At 37.4% G+C, this 22,800-nt stretch overlaps 1 protein-coding gene across 1 annotated transcript in view; it reads left to right on the forward strand.

The window, feature by feature from the left end:
* The first annotated feature begins 636 nt into the window (after positions 1 to 636).
* Positions 637 to 22,800, forward strand: part of LOC140166101 (E3 ubiquitin-protein ligase MYLIP-like) — a 95,933-nt gene continuing 73,769 nt past the window's right edge. The window contains 1 exon segment of the mRNA XM_072189485.1: positions 637 to 869. Within this exon segment, the coding sequence (XP_072045586.1) occupies positions 783 to 869 (87 nt within the window). The 5' untranslated portion in view covers positions 637 to 782.

Consider the following 22,800-nt stretch of genomic DNA (forward strand, 5'->3'; position numbering starts at 1 on the left):
CCAGAATGTGATAGTTGACCTTTTTTTATTTATAACTCGGGCATAAATAGGCCTAATTGTGATTCAGGTTGTTTTTTATAACAAAATCTGTTTTGAATCCTGTTGTATGAAATTTGATTTTTTAATTTGTTTTAAAATTAGCTAATATCATGAATATCGCCACACCTTTTCTGGCCCAGAGATGCCGAAGAAGTTCATTTTCATGTTTTTGGTATTCGGCGATGATAAATCCTGCGAGCAGGCACCTGCGAGTGAGATCAGATGAGATTCAGCGACCATGATTCTGCCCTCTATTTCTTCCAAGCATAATCTAAGCCAATCAAAATAGTTGATAAATAGCTACTTGCCATAGATTATCTTATTGAGTTTGGCGATTGGACAAAGAACAATGTCATTAACATCTGGCATGGCTGGTTTGTTTATATAGTGTTTGTTAATGCTATATTTTTTTCTCTAAAGTATATGGATATTTTCCGTAGTATTTTTATACTTTCTTGTATTTAATGATTAAGATATACCTTATAAAGATGAAAAAAAAGTTACGTTTAATTTTTTTGTAATCAAAAAGAAAAAAAAAAGACAAATCAGATATCCTTTTTTGGCTTTAGGGAAACTTGATGAAAGCAGAGAGTAGAAACACTTTATTGATGTTGTGCCAATGAATTCCAATGCACGCATGTCTCTCCAGAACTTTAATCAAAGTGAGAGAAATTATCATCTTTAGTTGAAGTGCTGTACTATGTAGCTTGACAGAAGATAATTGGTAACTTACTGCAGTTAGGATGTGGTGTTTTGTAAGTGAATCTCCATCCGTGGTACGTGAATACCGCCTACCAAAGGCGTCCCTAGGAGTGACACTTCTTGACAAGGTAAGTTTTTAGTTTACGTACGTAGCATCAATATAATCTGCATTGGTGTCTGGGATCCATACAGGAAGGGAGATGTACAGTCATTAGAAGCAATCCAGAGGAAAGCTGCCAGGTTTTGCCTCAACAACTACAAACAAAGGGATAGTGTCACTCAGATGATAGAGGAGCTGAAGTGGCAAGTGGGAGACATTAGAACACAGGAGGAAAGAAACAAGAATCCAGATGATGAACAAAATCATCAACAATGAGGTGGGGATCAAGGCTGATAGCATCATTCAACTCACAAAGACCACCAGGGCTAACAGAAGGGGATCACAGAAGATCTACCGCCACATGTAAAGAAAGACGTCCCACAGATACAGCTTCATTCCCAGAACAATTACAGACTGGAACCACTAGGGGTCAAAAGTAGGACCTCAAGCAGCTACATGTATAAGTAATTAATTTATTCTTCCATGAAGTTACGAGAGACACACACGGCACATTGACCACCCAAATCTTCAAAGAATGTTGGAGAAGATGCAGCTCGACTGTGATTCCGACTGAACCTGAACCAGAACCAGAACCAGAACCTGGTTGCATTGCATTGCCACTGACGGTGTTACAGAAAGCTTGTTGTGGTATACTGTGTGTGTGTGTGGGGGGGGGGGGTATGTGTATTACATACAATTACAATAATATTTTGCTGTAAACCTTTGACCAGCGCATGTTGCAAAGCTGGAGCTATACAATGCCAGTACCAATAATTAAAACTCGCAGCTCCGACCAGGTCTAGTCTAGACTCGCTTGCCAGTCCTATACGCCGTACCTACATATTAAGGACTGGCTTACGCCATTTTGGATGTCAATGGGAAATACACACTTAACAATTTGCGCCGGTTAGAAACTTGAAAATTTCATCAATGTATATAAAAGTGGTACCAACCTTATTGTGCTTGCTAATTTAAGACTCGGTTGTAACAAAATTAAGGATCGAATGCATTTTGGTGTCCAAAAAGGCAAAATTATCGTCAAAGTTCTGCCGAAATCGGCACCCATGCGAAGGGTTCAGAATTGAATCGAACGAAAATATCCGATCTTTGCGATCAAAAACACAAAATTACAACTTTAAACATACTATTGGCAAAAGACATTATTACCAAACAATATAGAATAGAAAATTTGACATCATTTTCTCAAAATATTGAAGAAATTTGCTCACTAGACACCGAAAAAGTACGCAATCCAATTCCCGTTCAAACGCGTGGGAAACTGAAAGTGCATAATCCCCACTAACCAGGTCCAAGAGTTCATGAGTTACAAGAACTTCAAGAAGTGGTCATGCCTCATCAGACACGAGCCAATTTTACCTAAAAGCGGGCATCGTAATTTCATTTGTGCCCATGCTAATTATGTTTACACAACATGAACTCACATGTTTTCAAGCAAATTCGCCGATAATTCTCTTGGTCGGGCTGACGTCACAAAGGGGAAATAGCCTTGTAAAACCAGTGTACGCATGTGCAATTTCCCTTTCTCGAGCTGGTTGCTATGCGCGCGCTTGTGCGAAGGGGACAATGTTCCTGGATGTCCGACCGAGTGAATAGGTGATCAAAAGCGATCGGAATGTTACAAAAGTACAGATTGCATTCAGCTTACTTCATATATGTGACATGATCTGGTCCATGGGGGCCAAAGGAGGCGTTTTTCAGGCATTGAGTTTTGCAATGTGACAGGTGTGCTGTAAATCGCACGCCTGGATAACCCGAGGTGTGCTTTTAGGTGTGCTGCAAATCGCACACCTAAATAAACCAAGGTGTGCTTTTTCAAAACTGGTGTATGACTATGATTTCATTTTCAGCTAAAACTTAGCAAAATTTTGTGACAACATACATGTCCTTTTTTTTAACTGGCCATGGTTAAGCTCTGGGGTAATGAATGGTGTATACTGCATAGATGTCATTTGTAATTAATTAATTTTTTTAAGGTTTTTTTTGTTTTGGATTTAGAATGTCCCTAGAATGTCCCTGGAACTTTAGAATGTCCCTGGATTTTTTTTTATAAATTAAAAAAAAAAAATTACAAAAAGATTTAAAAAAATTATAAATTCTTGTTTAAAATGGGCAAATTTGTAACTTATGTTCACATAATAATCTATGAATGATTTTAAAATGCATTTGTTTTGTATGCTTCTTTACTTCACAAATAGGTTGTAATGTGAACATCAATTATAAATTTGCCTATTTTGAACATGAATTTATAATTTTTTTAAATCTTTTTGTAATTTTTTTTTTTTAATTTTAAAATATTTCCAGGGTCATTTTTAAGTTTTAGGTACATTCTAAATCCAAAAAAAAAAAAAAAAAAAAAAAAAAAAAAAAAATTTTTTTTTTTTTTTTTTTAGGTGTCTTGAAAAAATCGCACCTCGGCGTATTTTCAGGCGTCTTGCGTGCGAATCGCACTGCACGCGCTATAAAACTCAGTCCCTGGTTTTTGAAAATTGAGTTACTGTAATTATTACATTATACATACAATAGGCTATCATTTACTGAAAACACTGAAGGTCTAGCGTACCTGGTTCTAAAATTATGAATGTTTTTGATGTTTATTTTCTTATGTATTTTATTGTTTTTTTCTCCGTATTTTAACCTTTATCTCAGTTTCAAATTTGCCGCCTTTGGCCCCCATGGATCAGATCGTGTCACATATGAGATGATAATTGGAAAAATACGGCATAATTTACCATGCTCCTTGCGGAATGCCATGCAGTAAAATACTAAAACGTTGTGGCAATTTATGATTGACAACTAAAAATCGGCGTGTCGTTCGTATCCTCCGCTGTCAGTTTCTTACCCACTCACTACAATGTTCGTCCTCACAAAAGCTTTGTGTTGATTACGTACATGTATGTAATGTGTTATGGCAAATTGCAATAAGTAGGCCTACAATGAAATAATGAGTAAGGCGGGTTCCGGGGCGGGTTTTTTCTTCGTCTTATGTAACAGTATTGTTCTCCAAAAAAACCGGTTGCTCTACCTATGGCGCTAAAGGGCCAGGGGTATAAATTTCAGAGTTGCCTATTATTGTAAATCATTATAATGGTTGTGTCAGTTGAAGACAGAGTTTGAGAGTTTATAATACCTGGTACTGAATCTGAATGTTCGCAAGGTGACCAGATCATTGTCAAACACAGGTGGTGGTCGCCGTGCATCCTCTAAATTCAGTCAATTTTCATTGTCAACCGTGTAATATGTGTATTTGAATGGGATTATTTCGAAATTTTAAAACGCTTGAAATATCACAAACAAATAGGCCTATGTTAATAAATAATATAAATACAAACTAAAACCGTTAGGGTTCGATATTACCCCACAAAACTAACTGAGTATATGGAAAATGCCATACGGCCGGGCGGTTTCACAAGTTGCCGGCTCTATCATGCCACTCGCCACCTGGTCAAACGTACTGTATTGGTGACCAGAAAGTAATCTGTGACCTGCATCTGTGTCCATGTCTAGTCATGCTCTCGTTCAGGCCTGGAAATAAGTCGGTCTGAACCAGGAGCCAAACATTTGAAAAAGCGGCTCCTGGTCCTGTAATTTTCTAGTGAACCAGGAGCCATTTTTAAAGAGCCAGGAGTCATTTTTCTGAAAGTATCAAAATGCTTATTTTTGTTATGTCTACAGCATCAATGCTCACCTGAGACGTTTAGATCCATGTTATTTGTTTTAAACTTATTATATTATTAATTATTGCCACAAGTTAACAAATAACAAGTTATAACAATGTTATTATATCTGCAGTTAAAAACTATGAGTTTTGTTTTGTTTTGTTTTATTTTATTTTATTTTATTTTATTTTATTTTATTTTATTTTATTTTATTTTATTTTATTTTTATTAATATGTAAATCTATTGACTAAAATCGGGACTCTATTCTATTTCATTTCATTTCATTTCATTTCATTTCATTTCATTTCATTTCATTTCATTTCATTTCATTTCATTTTATTTTATTTATTTTTTCATGATTTTAGGCAAATTGTAAAAAAATATAGATCTAGAAACAATGTCGGCAAAATTCAAGATGGCCGCCTCCATGATCGCGATCATCGTGATCACCTAACCAGAAAACAAGGCAAAATACTGCCAAAATTATGAGCCCTGAAGGCAAATATCAAGGAAAATTGGTGAAATATATTAGGTAAAAGATAAGATTTGGCACTGCTTTTTGTTGAAAATACATTGGATATGGCCAATATTTTGAGTGGAAATGAGCTTGCCTGACAAAGTTTTACTGGGCCATTTCCTGAGCACTGATGGAGCAATACTGGTCACATATACCGGGCGCAAAATACAGATTTTCTCTGGCGCCTGGGCATGTAATTCTGGTTGGATCCAGGCGTCAAAACTTGGTAACCGTAGGGTAAAAATCGCTCGGCGCCTGCTTGTTTCCAGGCTTGCTCTCGTTGCTACTTGCTACAATTTGAAAGCAAAGAATGCGTCCACAAGGATTCCACATGCACATTATTAGTGACGTTGTAAACTGTGACTACACACGACTCAAAAAAATGAACCAATCAGAATCACGCTATTCAAAACTAATGTCAACTGTTACTAGGCAGGGGGTCGCAATTGAAGTCTGAGATCAGATCTTCTGTGAAGTAGTACAACATACGCTTTTGACACAACACTTGGCATTTACACTAAATTGTCCAAGAACTTAAGATCAATCCGGACTGTCTTTTGGAATTTGCAGGAGAGCATTAAATTACTCTTCCGGAGCCTTCAAGCCAGGAGAGCTAATTAGAGCAAATTTACAATAGAAGTGTAAGGAGAGAATGATCAATTAAGGCAAGCTTAAAATCACTCTCCTACATTTATATTTTATCGGATTTAATGAGAGCAGTAGAGAGCGATTGCTCTCGCTCTCCTCAAAAGGCAGTGGAAGCAACCAGGAATATAATGGATAAATTTTTGAGCTTTTCTGAATCACGATGGCTCTCTCCTTGCACATGCATGCAATTTCTTCTTCTGTTTTCCCCCTTCTCTATATTTTCTCCACATCTCTATCCTCTATTCCCTTCTTTTTCTCCCCTCTTTCTCTCCCTCTGTGTTTTTCTTTCAAAAGCGCTGTGATTTATAGCAATGCCTAGACGTTGATGCACAAGCCTCAGCACACTTTACAGGTTGTCGCTGACCGCTACAACCCCACATCATTCTCAGCACAGGGACACAGCACAACCCTAGACATTCCACATGCCCTTGCAACCAGGATCAGCTCCCCGAATTTCGTATGGTTTAAACAAGACAATTATCATGAGCAGTATGTTCCTTGTCCAGGGGAATTTCAAGCTATTTTCCATGAGAACGTACGTATACTATACCACTGCCACGGTTCGAACTAACCTGCAACCTCTAGCACCATGTAATCAAACGCCTTATCGATTGAGTTAACTTTGAGCCTGAGCCTGAAAAATGCCTACATGTAGAGGCTGACTTTTTAAAACCTGCCAAGAAAAATTCCAGATGAGATCAATTTATAGTAGAACTATAAAATCAGCAACTTGAAACCTCTAAATGTCTGTAGTACGAGGGGGTATCAAAAAGTTTTAGAAATCGCCCAGAAGTGAAAGAGCTATGTCAATGAAATTTTGTCAGTGCAATCACTGGTCCTTATGGTCCAAAAATGGTCTCATAAGTATGTTTACTTTCTTTTACAGGAGCTAGATGTCACTACCTGCCTATGTAACCGCATAACCATTAAAATGGAGAAAATTGAGGCATGCAGCATGATTAAGTTCCATTTTAAGGGTTACAGTGCCCAGAAAATCTTAGATGAAATAAAAATTCCTTTTCCAAAAAAGCGACAGTGACATATATCACAATCACCACCGAAGATAACTTTCATTTCATCATCAATTTTCTAGGCACTGCAACCCTTCAAAAGCAGGATCTTAATAATGCTGCTTGCCTCAATTTTCTCAATCTTGCAGTTTATGCGCAGTAACTGGGGCAGCAGGTTATTGGCATCTAGCGCCACCTGTAAAAAAAGTAAACATACCTATGAGACCATTTTTGGACCATAAATGTACATAGGACCAGTGATTGCACTGACAAAATTTCATTGATATAGCTCTTTCACTTCTGGGCGATTTCTAAAACTTTTTGATACCCCCTCGTATATGCAATTTCTTCTGCATTATCATGGTCTCATCATTATTGTGAAATTAAATGTGATGGTGCATAGCCAAGAAACCTGAGGACATTAGCCTAAGTAGGTGCCCTATGTTTCGGGTGTCGGTGCCCCTTCAATGTGTAATTTTGGACATATTCTTAAGCACCTGATTGCCTTGGTGCCCTGCCATGATATAAGTGCATGTGTGATTTGCATTTAAAAGAATAGATTCCTAGAAATGTAGTTTTCACTGATCACATCAATTGTCCCTTGTTAATTTTGAGCCAAACAAAAGAGGTAAAATGAAGAAACTTACTATTTCGTTCCAGCACCTACAATGCGTGTACATGTACATGTATTAACTCGCCGATCATATAACTTGTATTATTTATTATCATGAACGAATAGTGATGATATGGACACAGTTTATACGTCAGTGAATCAATAATACACATGCATGCAATGTGTTGTTTAGCCACTACTCGATCGGTGAACTAGGAATAAAAACAGGAGATCTCCGTATTTAATGTAAAAACTTAAATTTTACTGTACAATTTAGAGCACTTCAGACTTCAGTATTTTATTACACCATTGGGCATTACAATCCAGGGCCGTAGCAAGGTTGAAAAATGTGGGGCGGCCATCACAAATGTGGGGCGGCCAAATTACAAATATATGCCCATATTGAAATAAAGATATAAAGAAAAACATAACAAATTTCTCAAAAAGTGGGGCGGCCATGGCATCCCCGGCCGCCCCGCTTGCTACGGCCCTGTTACAATCATGCAAAAAGTAGAAATTCAACAAAAATTGAGGGCGTTGCTGTGGAGCAAATCACACTTTTTTTTATATTTTTCTATTTTTTTTCTTGTTCTATTTTCTATCTTCCAACTTTGTGTTGCTACAGCGGTTTTGATATGAGAAGCAATAACATGAACAATGCCCCATAGGAGTTAGGAGAGTACATTGTACGCACTTCCGGTTGTGATTACCACAATTAACCACATGTTTGTTCACACTATCTAAACGAAACATGTCTCGGACCCATTTTATTTTACTGGGGTTATGTGAAAAATATGAGCTTTCTTCTGATACCAAAGTCACTTCTTTGGTTTCGCAATAGTTTTTTAAAATCTCAGCCAAGAATCTTCTTGAAGGACTAAGTTTTGATGAGGAGAAATGGGGAATAAGGGATCGGGTCACACCCCTTGAATACAAATTGCTTTGAAAATGAGTAGCATGATAGACATACATGTAATCAGAAATATGATTTTTCAATTCATGTAATGTACATACAGCCCACATACATTTACCTGCCTACCCTGCTGAGTTATATGATACTTCACATGGCTGAATTGACCGGATCCTGTTACCAGTGTCCAAGGTGGATGTTGTCACAGAGCACACTATGGACCACAATCACCTCATCCTAATGACATAGTTCAATAACCTCAATAAACAATCATAGTGCAAAATTCCCGGCAAAATTTGACCTCAAGTTGCAGAGTATGAGTTTTTGTACTCAAATTGTCAAAGTTCATTCAATGAATGTGCAAATGTATTGGGGTTAAAGAGCTGTGTCTGATCAGATGAGCATGTTGTGGATCCTAGTGGCATATCCCTTGAAATAAATGAAGTATGTTCAGGATATATATATATGAATTTATCTCTCATCACATGGAGAAAAATAAGAAGAAAGTGTGAAAACAAACAGGGTTGTTCATTCATTGTAGGGTATTGTAGGTCTTCGTGTATTATTTTGTATTTTTAAAATATTTAATTGGAAATATTGCTGACATTTTCAAAATGATCAATTATTTTAAAACTAAATGTTGAGCTTTAAAATTGTTCACTGTGATCTAAACATAAAATGGACTTGTAGTTTTCAAAACGGGTGTGTGGGTGGGGCTGCTGTCATGCTGTGAAAAAATAATATTATTGAGAATTGGATGTGCTCCTTTCCCACTTGCAAGCAAGAGGAACAACATTTACAAAGAGAGAGGATATTGCAAATCTGGCCCTACAAGTTGGTAGGAAATAGAATGTGTGAGATGGTAGCCAGTCAATACCAATTTTGCCAGGATCCTTTGGCACCTTCCTAGCTTATTATGTAGACCCCTATTGAATGTGCTCTCCGTAATTTCCATGCCCAGAGAAAGCCAATATTTTTTTTATACACCCTCTCCTCTTGTACATGTTGAACCTTGTCTACGTGCTGCTGGCAGTTTAGTTGTGATGTCATAAAGCAGATGTACCCTCTAAACATACTTTATTTTTCCTAGTATGCATTAAAGCACACTCATTTTTAAGATTCTCCAAATTTGACTTTATGATGTGGAAAATAAGAATTTCTGAATAGCTTTTGAATACTTTAAAAAGTAACCCTATAGATCCAATGTTCATGTTCACTTGAGGGACATGAAAACTAGCACTGTCGTAGTCTGTTATATTGATTTTTAAATGTTATACCAATTCAGGGATGTAGCTACAGTGGGCGGTGGTGGGCGGAAGAGCCCACCACTCAGTTTTGGAGCCCACCACTCAGCTGCAATTTTAGCACTGGAGCCCACCACTCAGAGGCCAAAATTACACAATTTTATTGGATTAGTCAAGAATTTTGTTGCCAAATTTGCAAGATTTTCATTAAATGAAAGGCACCCACCACTATGTTTTTTTAAATATCCTATCCTAGCTACAACCCTGTACCAATTACAATGCATCCAAAGGTCCAGTGAAATTCATGAGGTCTCACTGGAGCTGGAATAGCCAAATACACACAAGTTTGTGGGCAAGACATTCTCCTTGTTAAAAATCATCATTCCGCACAATTCGTCATTACCACACTATTTTAACCTTGACATTTCAAAAACAGAAACCTTCAATAAAACACTAATCTGTTACAATTACTATTCAGGAGATGTTTCAACGGATACAGCGTTTAATTTTCTTTTTAAAATTTAACCGCACATTTTTGCCTCCTGAGCCCAACGGAAGGATCCCTTAAGATTACAACGTGCATAACAAACTATGTAACGGCATCCTTAAATATCCACCGGGACTTTACCTGGGATTTATTAAATGGCATCGCCAGGGTTTTTTTGAGTTTGCAAAATGTTGGCGCTGGAAACGTAAAATAGAAGCTAGCAATCTTTAAGTAAATTTACTGAAAAAAGTCACGAGTTGGAAATAATAAAGCTTGGCGTAGAGTGTTCAACGTGGGAATTACATGGGTATGAAAGTAGCCTGTGACACGCATGCCGGTACATTTTTATAAGCCCTGGTGAAGTGAGTGCTTTTATCTTTTCCCTGTGTACCCATTGAGCATGAAAAACCTTGAAAGGAGAACAAGCATAGATGGATAATTAAGAATTAATGGAATTTGACATCTAGTTGATACAGCGATGTACAAGGAAAAATGGTGTCAAATGCTAGGTGAAGATGAGTGTGTATGATTCAGAGTGGAAAGGATGTCACAAAATGAATATTGGCAGTATTGCCACTATTTTGTAGATCAAAATGTGGCAAGTATCACTTCATGGCGGCAGCAGGTGATCCATGCAAGTAGCCAGGCTCCCGGGCCAGGCTATGTCAAATTCATGGAAAAGACAGCCATCAAAAGTCATAAATATTTGTGTGCTTTTTTACCAAATCTAGTAAATAAATCACCTATTGGGTAGATAACCACAATTTCATTCTATAATAAACTCGGTGACTGATAAATAAAGCAGCCATTAACTAAAAGCAAATGTCCTTTTCCTTGGCTAAGATTTGTCCTGTTTTTTTAAAACAATTTCATGTTTTGCCAGATTTTCCTGTTCTCAGAATTTTACTTTTTTTTATTGTTCTCATGGCTGTTTTTCTGACTCTAAATTGTAAAAATTGACCAATAAAAGATATTAGCCCAACTTGATTACATAAGTAACCCAATCTTTAGCAGTATAGTTAAGTAGCCCAATTGTGTGGAAAAAGGTGCCCTGATGGCAGCACAGCTTATATTGAGAAGATAGCAGAATTGGAGGAAGTAAACAGTGTGCAAGAGAATTCAAATTTGGAAGTGCAGATTGCTTTTGTAGATACATTTTATCCTGAGTGTGGCAGCATCAATCAGCCTATTTGTGAATTCATAAATCTGTCAATCTGACACAATTTTCTTTTTGGGATTTTGAAAGGATCCTGGATTTTTGTGTTAACTTATACACTTTTGTGTAATTGATGTACATATATCCCATGTAGACATTATTTGTGAAAAACATCATCACAAAGCGAGAGAGTAAGTTTGCCCTGACACTAGTCTCAAGAGTCAGACTCAGATTGATCCATGTCACTAAATTTTCATGCTGCAAGTTTCTACCTCAGCTCAGTGCCTTCTTATATCCAGCTTAGCTACATCATATATTTTACCATACATGTAGGTAAAATTTCAAATTTGATGGTTTGATAGGGTATCTTGTCTCAAATTGAGAGTAATGCCAATACGCCATGTTGGATTTCGCAGTGGCAGATGTAGGCCGACAAATCTTGTCTCAAATTGAGAGTAATGCCAATACGACATGTTGGATTTTGCAGTGGCAGATGTAGGCCGACAAAGGCCCGACATACGTTAAACTTGATATCGATTTGTCCGTACCGATTTGAATCTGCCCTGCCAAATCCACCATGGCGTTACTCGGAACTGGAGACGAGACACATTTTTCAATGTAAAATTTGTCCTAATTTGCATAAGATATTATTTATTTTATTTTATTTATAACATTCGGCTGAAGCCATGCTAAACCCAATAATGCTCAGAGGCTACTAAAATAATTCAAAGGAAGTCATCCGGATATGACGGGACAGGGATATGGGAAGCACCCGGAGAAAAACCTGTGAGGACGAGCATGGATCGGCAACCAAACTCACATGTTTCACCGCGGGGAATTGAACCCGGCCAGTCCGGCCACAGTGGTGAGAAGCGACTAAGAGACCACTACACTAACCTGCCCTCCCAATTAGACAATTTGTCCCGCATGTTTTTAAACATAATTGTAAGTGGACAAATGATAACTACAGTGAAGATGCAAAAGTTTTCATCATTTTGGATTTTGGTACAATACTGGGTGCGCACCCTTTGTTTTCAATACAATTCTGGTTTACCCTCCGCACCCTTTTTCTAAGGGTTAGGGTTGGGGTTAGGGTTAGGGTTATGCTTATTATTATTCCGGGATTTTAAAGTGACTCAAAGTGGTTGAGCTATCTCTTAGCTTGTGAGCTTGTGACTCAATTTTGCAGAAAATTGCATGAAATATTCACCATTATGCTTGAAAATCTGTATTCTGCAATATTGCAGGAAACACTTGCATTCCCACAAGTACTGACTAAAAGTTTGTTCAAAATCTTCAGTTTCATACCAATTACCCAAAATGTATCAAAATTAATCAATCCTGGCAGTCCAACAAAGTCCTAATGTTGCTTACAGCAGTTTTGAATTTCCTCTCTCAAAACTAGGTCATTTTATGAACACATAGTTCAAACACAACTGTTTGAGTTTCTAAGCTACCTATGTAAAAAATGGAGCCAAAATGCAGAAGTTGCTTCATTGTGTAATTATCAAAACCCCAGGTTACATGTATGTATGCAGTATGTACCCAATGTTGCCAGAACAAAGAATGTACCATACATGTATGTCTTCAAAGATTAAATCCATTCTACTGAAGGAAAAAAAATCTTGAGGTGTATCATCTGACAGCAAAATTTATGATTATAAGATGGCAAATTAACAGTCATTATTTTGCGCAAGTAAAACCAGTTTGATGTACCTGGTCTGCTCTTTGACAGTGCATTTGCTTGCCTACCGGTTGGGGATTGGGCCCCGGGATTTGGCAAGATTATTGAAAAAAATTAAGATTGATCTTCTCCAACAAATTTAATTTGCTGTATCTGATCACAAATTTTATGCCCAGATTTTAGAACATGCACTGTATAATAACTAAAAGCATGTAGATGTATTTTTGGCAGAAAGTAGCACAGTTAAGTGGAAAAACGACCACATTTTAATAGCAACAGCTACATGTAATAACCTCTAGATGAATGGATGTCAAATGATGCATTCAACGCCAATGGACAGCGCAATTTTTAATTAATCTCTGGAGACCTCCGTTAACGATGCGTTCCACTTAACACATTTAATGGGGCGGGTGGAATTAGCTCAAAGGGTAGTGGCGCTTTAGTGGACTACAAACGAGACTACATGTAGCTGTGATATCATGCTGATGGTTTTGAGTTTTTACGTAAAAAAGAATTGAACTGCTTGGTTCAAGCCTTTTGTGTAGTGTTGCATTTGCAGACTGCATGATAAGGGGTTCTCAACAACGAGCCCATTTTCCAACCTAAATTCGTTAACAAGCCTAGAGCTTCTGGGAATCCTGGGGCTCAAAAACAGTGAGATTGTGAGAACCCTAGCGAGTTCAATTGGCAATTTAGCTCTCTAAGAACAACTCGGCATTGGGCAGTAGTGTGTGTATGTAGGGGGGGGGGGGGAGGGAATCTGTGATGGAATTGGTTGCTAAATGTGCATAGTGTGGTGGTTTCAAACTTTTCTGAAGCCACATATCCCGAAAAGAGTCCAGCAGGGCCATTAGGGTTGAAGTGGGTTTTGCTGAAATGTCTTGAATTCAATGTAGTGCGGATGCAACAAAATATTTTTGTACCAGTAGTAGCAGGAATTCATCATTTTTAAAGACCAGGGCATTTAAATGTAAATCAATGATCAGTATCGCTAATCAATAGAAACATAGTTAATATCTAGTATTAGGACTACACACACATGCGTGCAATTCATTGTATGTGCCGCATTTCACGAAAAAAATGAAACCATTACCATATTGCCAAGTGTGTACACAGGCTTTTAATGCATGCCACATGTAGCAAGTGTATTGATTTCAGTCTGGTATAGCATTGATTGTGCACTTTTACACATCGGCGTGAATCGCGGCGATGTGGAAGTGGAGATGTTTTTAGGATGCATCGCCATCAGGTTCAGTGCTTCGCCAGCTGCTCAAGGTGCTCTCCAGTGGCTCCTGAGAGGATAAAAATAGCGTTTGGTTGTTTGGCTGCAACATCCCCTCCCTGGAGGGAGTGAGGCACCATGTAACTAGTATTATTTTGTTATTGTTATTGTTGTGGTCCATTGATGAGGGACACTCGGCGAAGCAAGAAACAACAAATCTCTGCAGGGATGAAAGTGTAGAACGTCAATTTACGCTTTGCAATAGCTTGTCTGCTGTCAAATTTGTTGTCCAATATGAAACTAATTTTAAAAAAGTGGAACATAAAAGACATCCAGGTGAAGCTAATCAATAGATATGTGATATTAATTGATCAATGTAATAAGAGGTTTGTTCTTTTCCTCTCCCAATTATTCCATGAAAAGAGCACATAAAGACAAAACACAGAACAAAACGGCTAACATTTATGCAGATTCCTAAGCAAAAGGCTAACGATTGAAAGAAAGGTTTCAAGGTAATGTACATATTCCAAGTTGTATTTAGATGCAGTGGAAAATGGGTAGTGATGAGTGCCAAAATAAAGGTAAAATGAGTTAGAAAACAACTGGTTAGATCAAGAGATATACCTAATAGATTCGCCTAATGCCACGCGTGGGCTCCTTTGCCTTAGGGTAAATTAAATTTCATATGCAAATAGAGAGCTCCCTCCTCTGAAATACAAACTAGAATTGAGGTTCTGTGTTGTTATTTGCTGGTGGAAATATTACGGGAGGTCACTTTTAGGTTGTGCCCAAAATTCCACTTAAATGTCAAAGGACCCCTAGCGCCATTAGGTGAATCTTTATGGTATGTGATCTATAATGTGATGATTTCAGTCTTTCAGAGGTAAATATTAAAGCAAATCACTACTTGAATACATATGTATACATGCTTTTATTAAGTTGATTTGATGCCCGGGATTTGATGATGCCACCAAAAGATTTCCCTAACACATGTGATGCGATCAAGCAAAATCAGTCGGAACTCGGAAATATTGATTTTGAGATTAATAAATCTCAATACAAATTATTATATATCCCCACACACCTTGCTGCCATGTCAAGTTGATGCATTTTGAAAACTCAAATTTTGTGCAAAATTTAGCCATGCCTAATTACACATCTACCCTCAAATCAATATATTCCTAATTATTCCAAATTATGAATGTATGCGATCGGTACATTTCTATATAAATAATTGCCTACCATTTTCAGAAGCGTTGAATTTAAACTGAAGCTAACTAATGCAATTTATAGTTGATGACTATTATTATACTAATATTGATTTTAAAAAAGCAAAATTTGATGAACATTTCTGCCGTTTATCCAAAATGTTCATTTCTCAGTTGTGCAATACATCCATGTATGAGTTATCTTTTGTAGAGCTTAAAATCTTTCTCTCCAATTTCAAAATTGTCATTTCTAAAAATAAATCTTTGTAAGATAATTTAAAATGCAAATCTTCTTTTGATTTCAAATTCAAGTCATCACTCTGTTCATTTTCTCCCGACGAAACGCATGTTGTGATAGTGAGTTGAACATTATTCATACATTTTAATCAGATTTTAGGGCTGATCATGACAGAAGCTTCAAGTAATGATTACGAATAGTTAGTAGTTCCCCTGCGGCCTTCTTCTTTTCAAACTACGCAGCAGCTAAGCAACTGACTAACCCGTGAAGAGTTAATTTTAAGACAAATTAAGTCAGCTTTTATCCGAATATGAGTCAGAAATGCCCCAAGTTTGACAAGATATCACTCCCAGAGGTGTGATCAAGTTGTTTTCATCATCAATATTTCACGAGAACGGAAAGAGGAGAAGAAAAAAATCCAAAGCTTGCATGCCTGAGCATCTCATTTCATATAATGATGGCATTGCAATAATTTTTTACCACCAATCTCTGAAATAAATTCCGCCTCTTTAAGATGAATCCATTGAGAACGGAATGAGAGAATTTGGTTTCAACCCGTTGGTGCTTCCCGAAATCTGACCCAAATGACATTTTACTAGATTTTGTACCGTATTGTAAAATTAGGAATGAAATGGATTTGTCAATTTGCGCAGCAGTGATCTGATCTGAAGTCATGAGTGTATAGCCTGTTTTTAAAGTGTATTTTGCATAGTATTTTAGTATGTATTTACTATCTAACTTAACGCAAAATGCAGATTTGATAAAATTTGGTACTTTTCTTGAGCAAATATTTTGTGATCTGACATGAGTAAACAAGACTGAAAGTGGGATGTCGGAATGTGCTATTCCAGTTGAAATCCATACACCCCACCCCCCATGGAAGACACGACCAGGGAGGGTGCATTTCAAATGGGGTTACTTACATGTAATTAAATAATGGGGGTGATGCTCCCTGGGGTGGGGAATGGATTTCAACTGGAATAGCCCAAAATGCTAAGTAACTAACTCGGATATAAATTTAATAAAGTTTGATATAATCGAAAGTTTATTATGAAAATGAAATATGGCATAATTTGATGTATACTAGACCAATGCTACACATGTAATATCTCAAAATTATGCCTTTGATGTGATACCACTATCTATAATTTCAAATTAGGCATATCATAATACGTAATTGAATCCATCTCGATAATCTAAAGTTCTATTTCCTTAATTGAATTCATTGAAACCATAGATAGCGAATGTTGAATTAAGACTTTCATATTTCTATATTCTCAATTTTGATTTTTCTCAATATTCAGCCCGGGATTCAGCCTCATTTACTGTTGAAATTCACATCCTAATCCCAATGCCTATAAATCTTACAAGGAAAACCAGTGTGCATGCATGGCGCAATCACCCAAGTCATGTATACCCATGGAATCGCTGGCTCAACACCTGTGGCTATCAGTAGGTGATCTTGTGCTTGGCACACGAGGGGTCTAAGGTTCAATTCCCAGGGATACCAAGTGATTTCTTTGTTCATCTTCTCTCCTTTGTTGTTACTTCTTTCCCTTCCGATAGCAAAAAAGTATGGGCAATTACAATCACCCTAAATTTATATGCACAGAATCACTGGCGAAACACCCGTGGCTACCGGTTGGTGATATTAGGCTTGGCATGCAAGGGGTCTAAGGTTCAATTCCCAGGGATACCAAGTGATTTCTTTGTTCATCTTCTCTCCTTTTTTGTTACTTCTTTCCCTTCCGATAGCAAAAAGCGTGGGCAATCACAATCACCCTAAGTAATTTACATGCACGGAATCGCTGGCGAAACACATGTGGCTACCGGTTGGTGATATTAGGCTTGGCATGCAAGGGGTCTAAGGTTCAATTCCCAGGGATACCAAGTGATTTCTTTGTTCATCTTCTCTCCTTTGTTGTTACTTCTTCCCTTCCGATAGCAAAAAAGTGGGCAATCACAATCACCCTAAGTAATTTACATGCACGGAATCGCTGGCGAAACACATGTGGCTACCGGTTGGTGATATTAGGCTTGGCATGCAAGGGGTCTAAGGTTCAATTCCCAGGGGTACCAAGTGATTTCTTTGTTCATCTTCTCTCCTTTTTTGTTACTTCTTTCCCTTCCGATTGCAAAAAGCGTGGGCAATCATAATCACCCTAAGTAATTTACATGCACGGAATCGCTGGCGAAACACATGTAGCTACCGGTTGGTGATATTAGGCTTGGCATGCAAGGGGTCTAAGGTTCAATTCCCAGGGATACCAAGTGACTTCTTTGTTCATCTTCTCTCCTTTGTTGTTACTTCTTTCCCTTCCGATAGCAAAAAAACATGGACCGTATTAGGAGTAATAATTTAAAAAAAATCATCTGCGTAGTTGAAAAACCAGAAAAGGACAAGCTAAAATTTGTGCAAGTATTCATCATCACAGTATATTACTTATTACCCAGTATTAGTCGCGAGACCAAATTAAGTAAACATGACATTTGTTCCACACACCTGATCAGACTTGGCTGCTGTATTCTATTATTAATTCAAAATGAATGAGAAACTCTTCTACTTCAAATAATTGATCAATATAGTATTTGATTTAGCTTGGTTTCAATTCCAACTCTTGACATAATTTTATTAATTGATCAAAACTAATGAAAATGGTACCAGTTTCCAATGTCTCTAAACATGATGAACAATGAAATAGTGCTGATGTCCTTATCGAAACTAGTAACAATTAGAGACAATATTTCAAATATTTAACATTATCACCAGGAACAATTGGTATCTGTTTCTGATGTTAAATTTGAACTTCTGTCTGTGTCTAACTGAATGTGTTGCAAGTGATCAGTTTCATATATACAATAATTATATAGATTCTAATAATTACTTACTAATAAACTGCTAATATGATTTTGTGTGTGTGTGTGTGGGGGGGGGGGGTTGAATTGAAGCCAAGCTTTTTTAGACATGGCTCCTAATCTCAAACCAACAGTTCCTCCAACTTTTTCTTTAATACAAATTTGATAGAGAGTTTATTTAAAATGATGACATTTTGGTTTGTACAACAATGCCTAATTCCACCGACACCCCATTAGCAATCGGCATCATTTATAACTTACATGTATAAGTGGATATCACTCATTGGGTTCAATCTGGCTGCATGAAAATTGCATTGACTTGGCTGCTGCTTCTACTTCCACCGATCGTACTCGATAAATTCAGATCTATTTTAGTGAAGAGGAGAATGGAATAGCAATTTATCTTAGGGCTAGGCATGTATCTACACCACACATGTAACCATTTGCCACTCAATAGGGACAAAAACGACAGATCCGTTTCCGAGGCATCGTCATTTGTGTACATCGCGCACGGCAGTGGTGGTGGTCGCTGGGAGGTATGTTACTCCAGTATGTGAATTCAGATCATATTCAAATCATTACGTGCGCAGCTGAGACGGCTTAGGCAGAGGTTGGCATTTAGTACATGTATTAGAGATTACATACATGTATTGGCATGTAGTGCTTATCATAGGGGGATTGTCAAGTTGAAAGTAGCTTTATCGTTCAAGTTGAAAGTAGCTTTATCGTTATACGATGACCACCGTTGCGCAGTGGGAACAAGGTGATTGAACTGCTAGCAGTATACCTGACAACACTTGCGTCAAGTAGCAAATGCACATTTGGTACAGTATTAAGCTCTTGAAAGCTTGAAAGAGTCGTATGTTGGAAAAAATGATAAATTGAATTTATAGGCAGATGAATCAAATTGGTGAAATTCTATTGTATTTCATTGTATTTTTGTAAAAAAGAATTGTGCGGCCCCCAACAAAAGAAATGTGTCAGCTTCCTTTTGCCAAAAACCCGTAGAAGTATTATCCGTTATTGTTTGTTTTTAGTCGAAAAAAGGCTATGTTGGCAAGGGAATTTTTTTCTTCAAAATCATTTTGATCAATTGTGTGTTGAAATTTTTTAATTTAAAAAAAAGTTATTATTAGAATACCATTTGAATGTGTTTGCTTATAATGCAAAGACCTTGACCTTGCTAAGGCATTGACGTGCCGATGCGGGCTAAATGGTTTGATTTGCCATGGCTCTTTTAGTTTTACTGTATTCATATCTCCCTTGTTCTGGTCATGCATGCTCTTCTGGATCATCTGATTTCTTCTGATATTTTTTTCTCTCTTTTGCTTACAATGTGGCTGTAAAGATAAGCTTTCCAATAAATTTCAACCAATTTTCTTGTTGGCTGTTGCCGACCCAATAGCATGTCCTGTTGTGATGCTCAAATTAAAGTTGAAGTATCTTGTAAGACAAGACTGATGATCACACTTCCCTAGCTCATATAGCTCACTCACACAACACTCTTGCTTGCAGGGTTGCCACAAGCCTTTGAAGACCGGAGGTGCGGCAGACACGGCATCAAGCATGTCAAGCGGTCCAATTTCCAAGTCCCAGTAGAAGGCATACAAAGCGCATAATTTAGGTCCTTTTATAAAATCTGAAGATTTGAACACATTCAATTGATTCATAGTAGTAACCAGGAGTAGTAGCTAGTATCCAGTAAATATACATGTAGAGCCCAACATTTTTTTTTCATTCATTTATATTTTATTTTCTGTTACGAGGCTGGGAAATACCTGGAATGATGATTGTAAGTATTGGGGGGGTTCACTTAATTGAACAGTATTAGGAAAGAAATTGTGCTCCATAGCTCCCCGTGTCTGGGGCTCTTTCATATCTGCTTTGCTATGATGCTCAACTAATGGTGTGCCCTATTAATGTAGCCCTATTGGTTTTGAAGTACCTGTATACGTAGCCCAACTGTGCTTGAAATGCTTCTCATGGCAACTCATATCACCCAAATCAATTGCCATTCCCAGTTAATGACCTCCCTAAGGGTGTACATTGTGTAAGGGGAAATAACCGCCTTAAAGTCTATTGTTTGACATTTTACGTGCCCCATTTAATCGATTTCTAGACAAATTATAAAAGATGGGTACTTTAGGATGAAAACTAAAATGCGAAATGGACAGGAAGGAAATCTGGTCAGCTTGGAGTGGAGTGTTCGGACTACTTACACTATGTTATGCTGATTATTTGTGACAGCAAGATTGTACTGTGCAGCTCAGATAAATGCACCTTCCAGGGATGAGATGGGGGTTAGGTGCAGGAGGCAGGGCCGAATTGACCTTTTTGGGGGCCCTGAGCCAGGCCAAAATTTGGAGGCCCCAAAATTCACAGTGAGGAAGGCATTTGCACTCATGTGGCCAAGTTTTGATTTGGGTATAAGATCGCGATATCGACAGTGGTGGAGGGGGAGTATTACAATTTAGGCTTAGACAAGCATAAATATTACTAGGACATTCGGCTAAGAAAATGTACTAGTACTCTATCTGCTTTGTTTGATCCACAACTATTTTAGCCAAAAACGAAGGTAAATTTTGCTATATAACCGGCCAGTGCGTGCTAAAATTGTTAGATTTTACACTATTTTGGCCCAAAACATGGTGTTTTTTTGGGCTAAAAAGGAAGATGCACAGGGCAATTTGGGGGCCCTGGGCCTGGGAGGGGGTGGGCATGGGAGGAGGTGGGCACCACACAGTGGAATATCAACAAGGTGGGAAAGGATGGACTGGTTTTTTCCCCAAGGTTTACCATAAAGCATAATGTACATGTATCTTCCATTGAAACATCCATTGAAGCAAAGATCATAAATTACCTCTGATCATAAAATTATCCTTGATGGGCCAGATTTGCATACAATGGTGACTTTTGTTTACACATTTTCACTTTAAGATAGGGTCAGTTTAAAAACTTTGGAAATTTGCCCTCCTTGGGAAACTTCCTGGAACACTGGGAATTGTTTGTTTGTTTGTTTATAGTACTTTCCATACGCTTTAGTCAATTTCCATCTCATCAAAACCACGAAGTAAACATTTCACTCTACTTTCAGCCTTTTAAATTTGATAGCTTCATTATGGTATGACAAAGTATTGCAATTTTACTGGAAAGTATTGACGTCAATTGCTAAGTTCCGTATCAACACATCAAAGATGCAAGACTCGAGACAGAATATATATAGGCATGCTTCAACAGCCTTTTAGACGGCAAGGAACACCAAGAGGTACACAGCTCAGCCTCAAAATAACAAAGTTCTGTTTTCACTTGTAGTAAGAACAAGCAGGTTTTTGTTTGAAATGAAAGTATAATTTTAAAACCGTTCTGAAATTTTATAATTTAATATACTGCTTTTCAGGAGAGAGAAACACCTCAATAAAAATAGTCTGCATGTAAATGTTATTATCTGTGCAGGAAAAGACACTGCCAAACACCTTTCAATAAAAATGGAATAATAAATTATGAACTTGAGTGATTGTGTATTGCTAGAGAGAGCCTAATATAAGCTCAAAGTGACATGTGCGTGAAATATCGGCGAACTTTGAGCATTAATTTGACATGAGCGGTTTCATGCATGCAGTATCAGAATATTACATTGAGAAAGAAGTGAGTTAAATTTTCCTGCAGTGTGGTAAATCATAAAGATGGAGACGACTTATACAATAATACAATAGAGCATGTAGGCAAAATATGATTACATTTGTAGCAGAAGAAAATACAGAAAAAACATGAAGTTTTGAGGCACTAAGCATTAAGCAATATTGATTTAGCAAATTCTTTAATATAATCATAATGCGAGTACGGCACACACTAGTACACCACCCTCCCACTCATTGTAACGAAAATACATCTTAGCTCTTTACTTGCTGATCGCTAATTTTCTATGACACGTCTGAAGATTTTTTCCACAAAAGTAAAAACTATTTGGTTTAGATACATATTTTGTTGAAAGCAGTTGTTGACTTTGAACAAGCGTGGCAGTTTTAATAGTTCACAAGTTTAGATATCTTCAAATGCAAGGTTTATAAAAATGTGGAAGTGTTCTGTACTGAAACAAATGTAACTTCATAGGTTCTGCACATGAAAAACATCTATATCATTAGCTTGCACTAGATAGGAACAAAATGGTTGATGTGTACAAGTAGTGACTTGCATACTCCGTAGAAATTGAACATAGGTGGGAAATAATCCAAATAAACATTATTAGTGCAAAATTGTGCTAATTTAAAAGGCAATTAGTTTCCTGGAGGACGGCTAGTCACCTTATGAAATATTCAAGTCATTACAAAACAGTATTAAAGGCATTATTTCCGCTGCTATAGTTTTCAAGTCTATTTTTTGTTTGTTCAATTTTATATTAAAGTTGTCAATGTTATTTTGCATCGTATTAAAATACATCGGAGTACCACATGTAAGCTTGCAATTTGGTGATTTCTATGTGTGAGAAGA

Source organism: Amphiura filiformis, chromosome 12, assembly GCF_039555335.1.
Source record: "Amphiura filiformis chromosome 12, Afil_fr2py, whole genome shotgun sequence".
NCBI lineage: Eukaryota > Metazoa > Echinodermata > Ophiuroidea > Amphilepidida > Amphiuridae > Amphiura > Amphiura filiformis.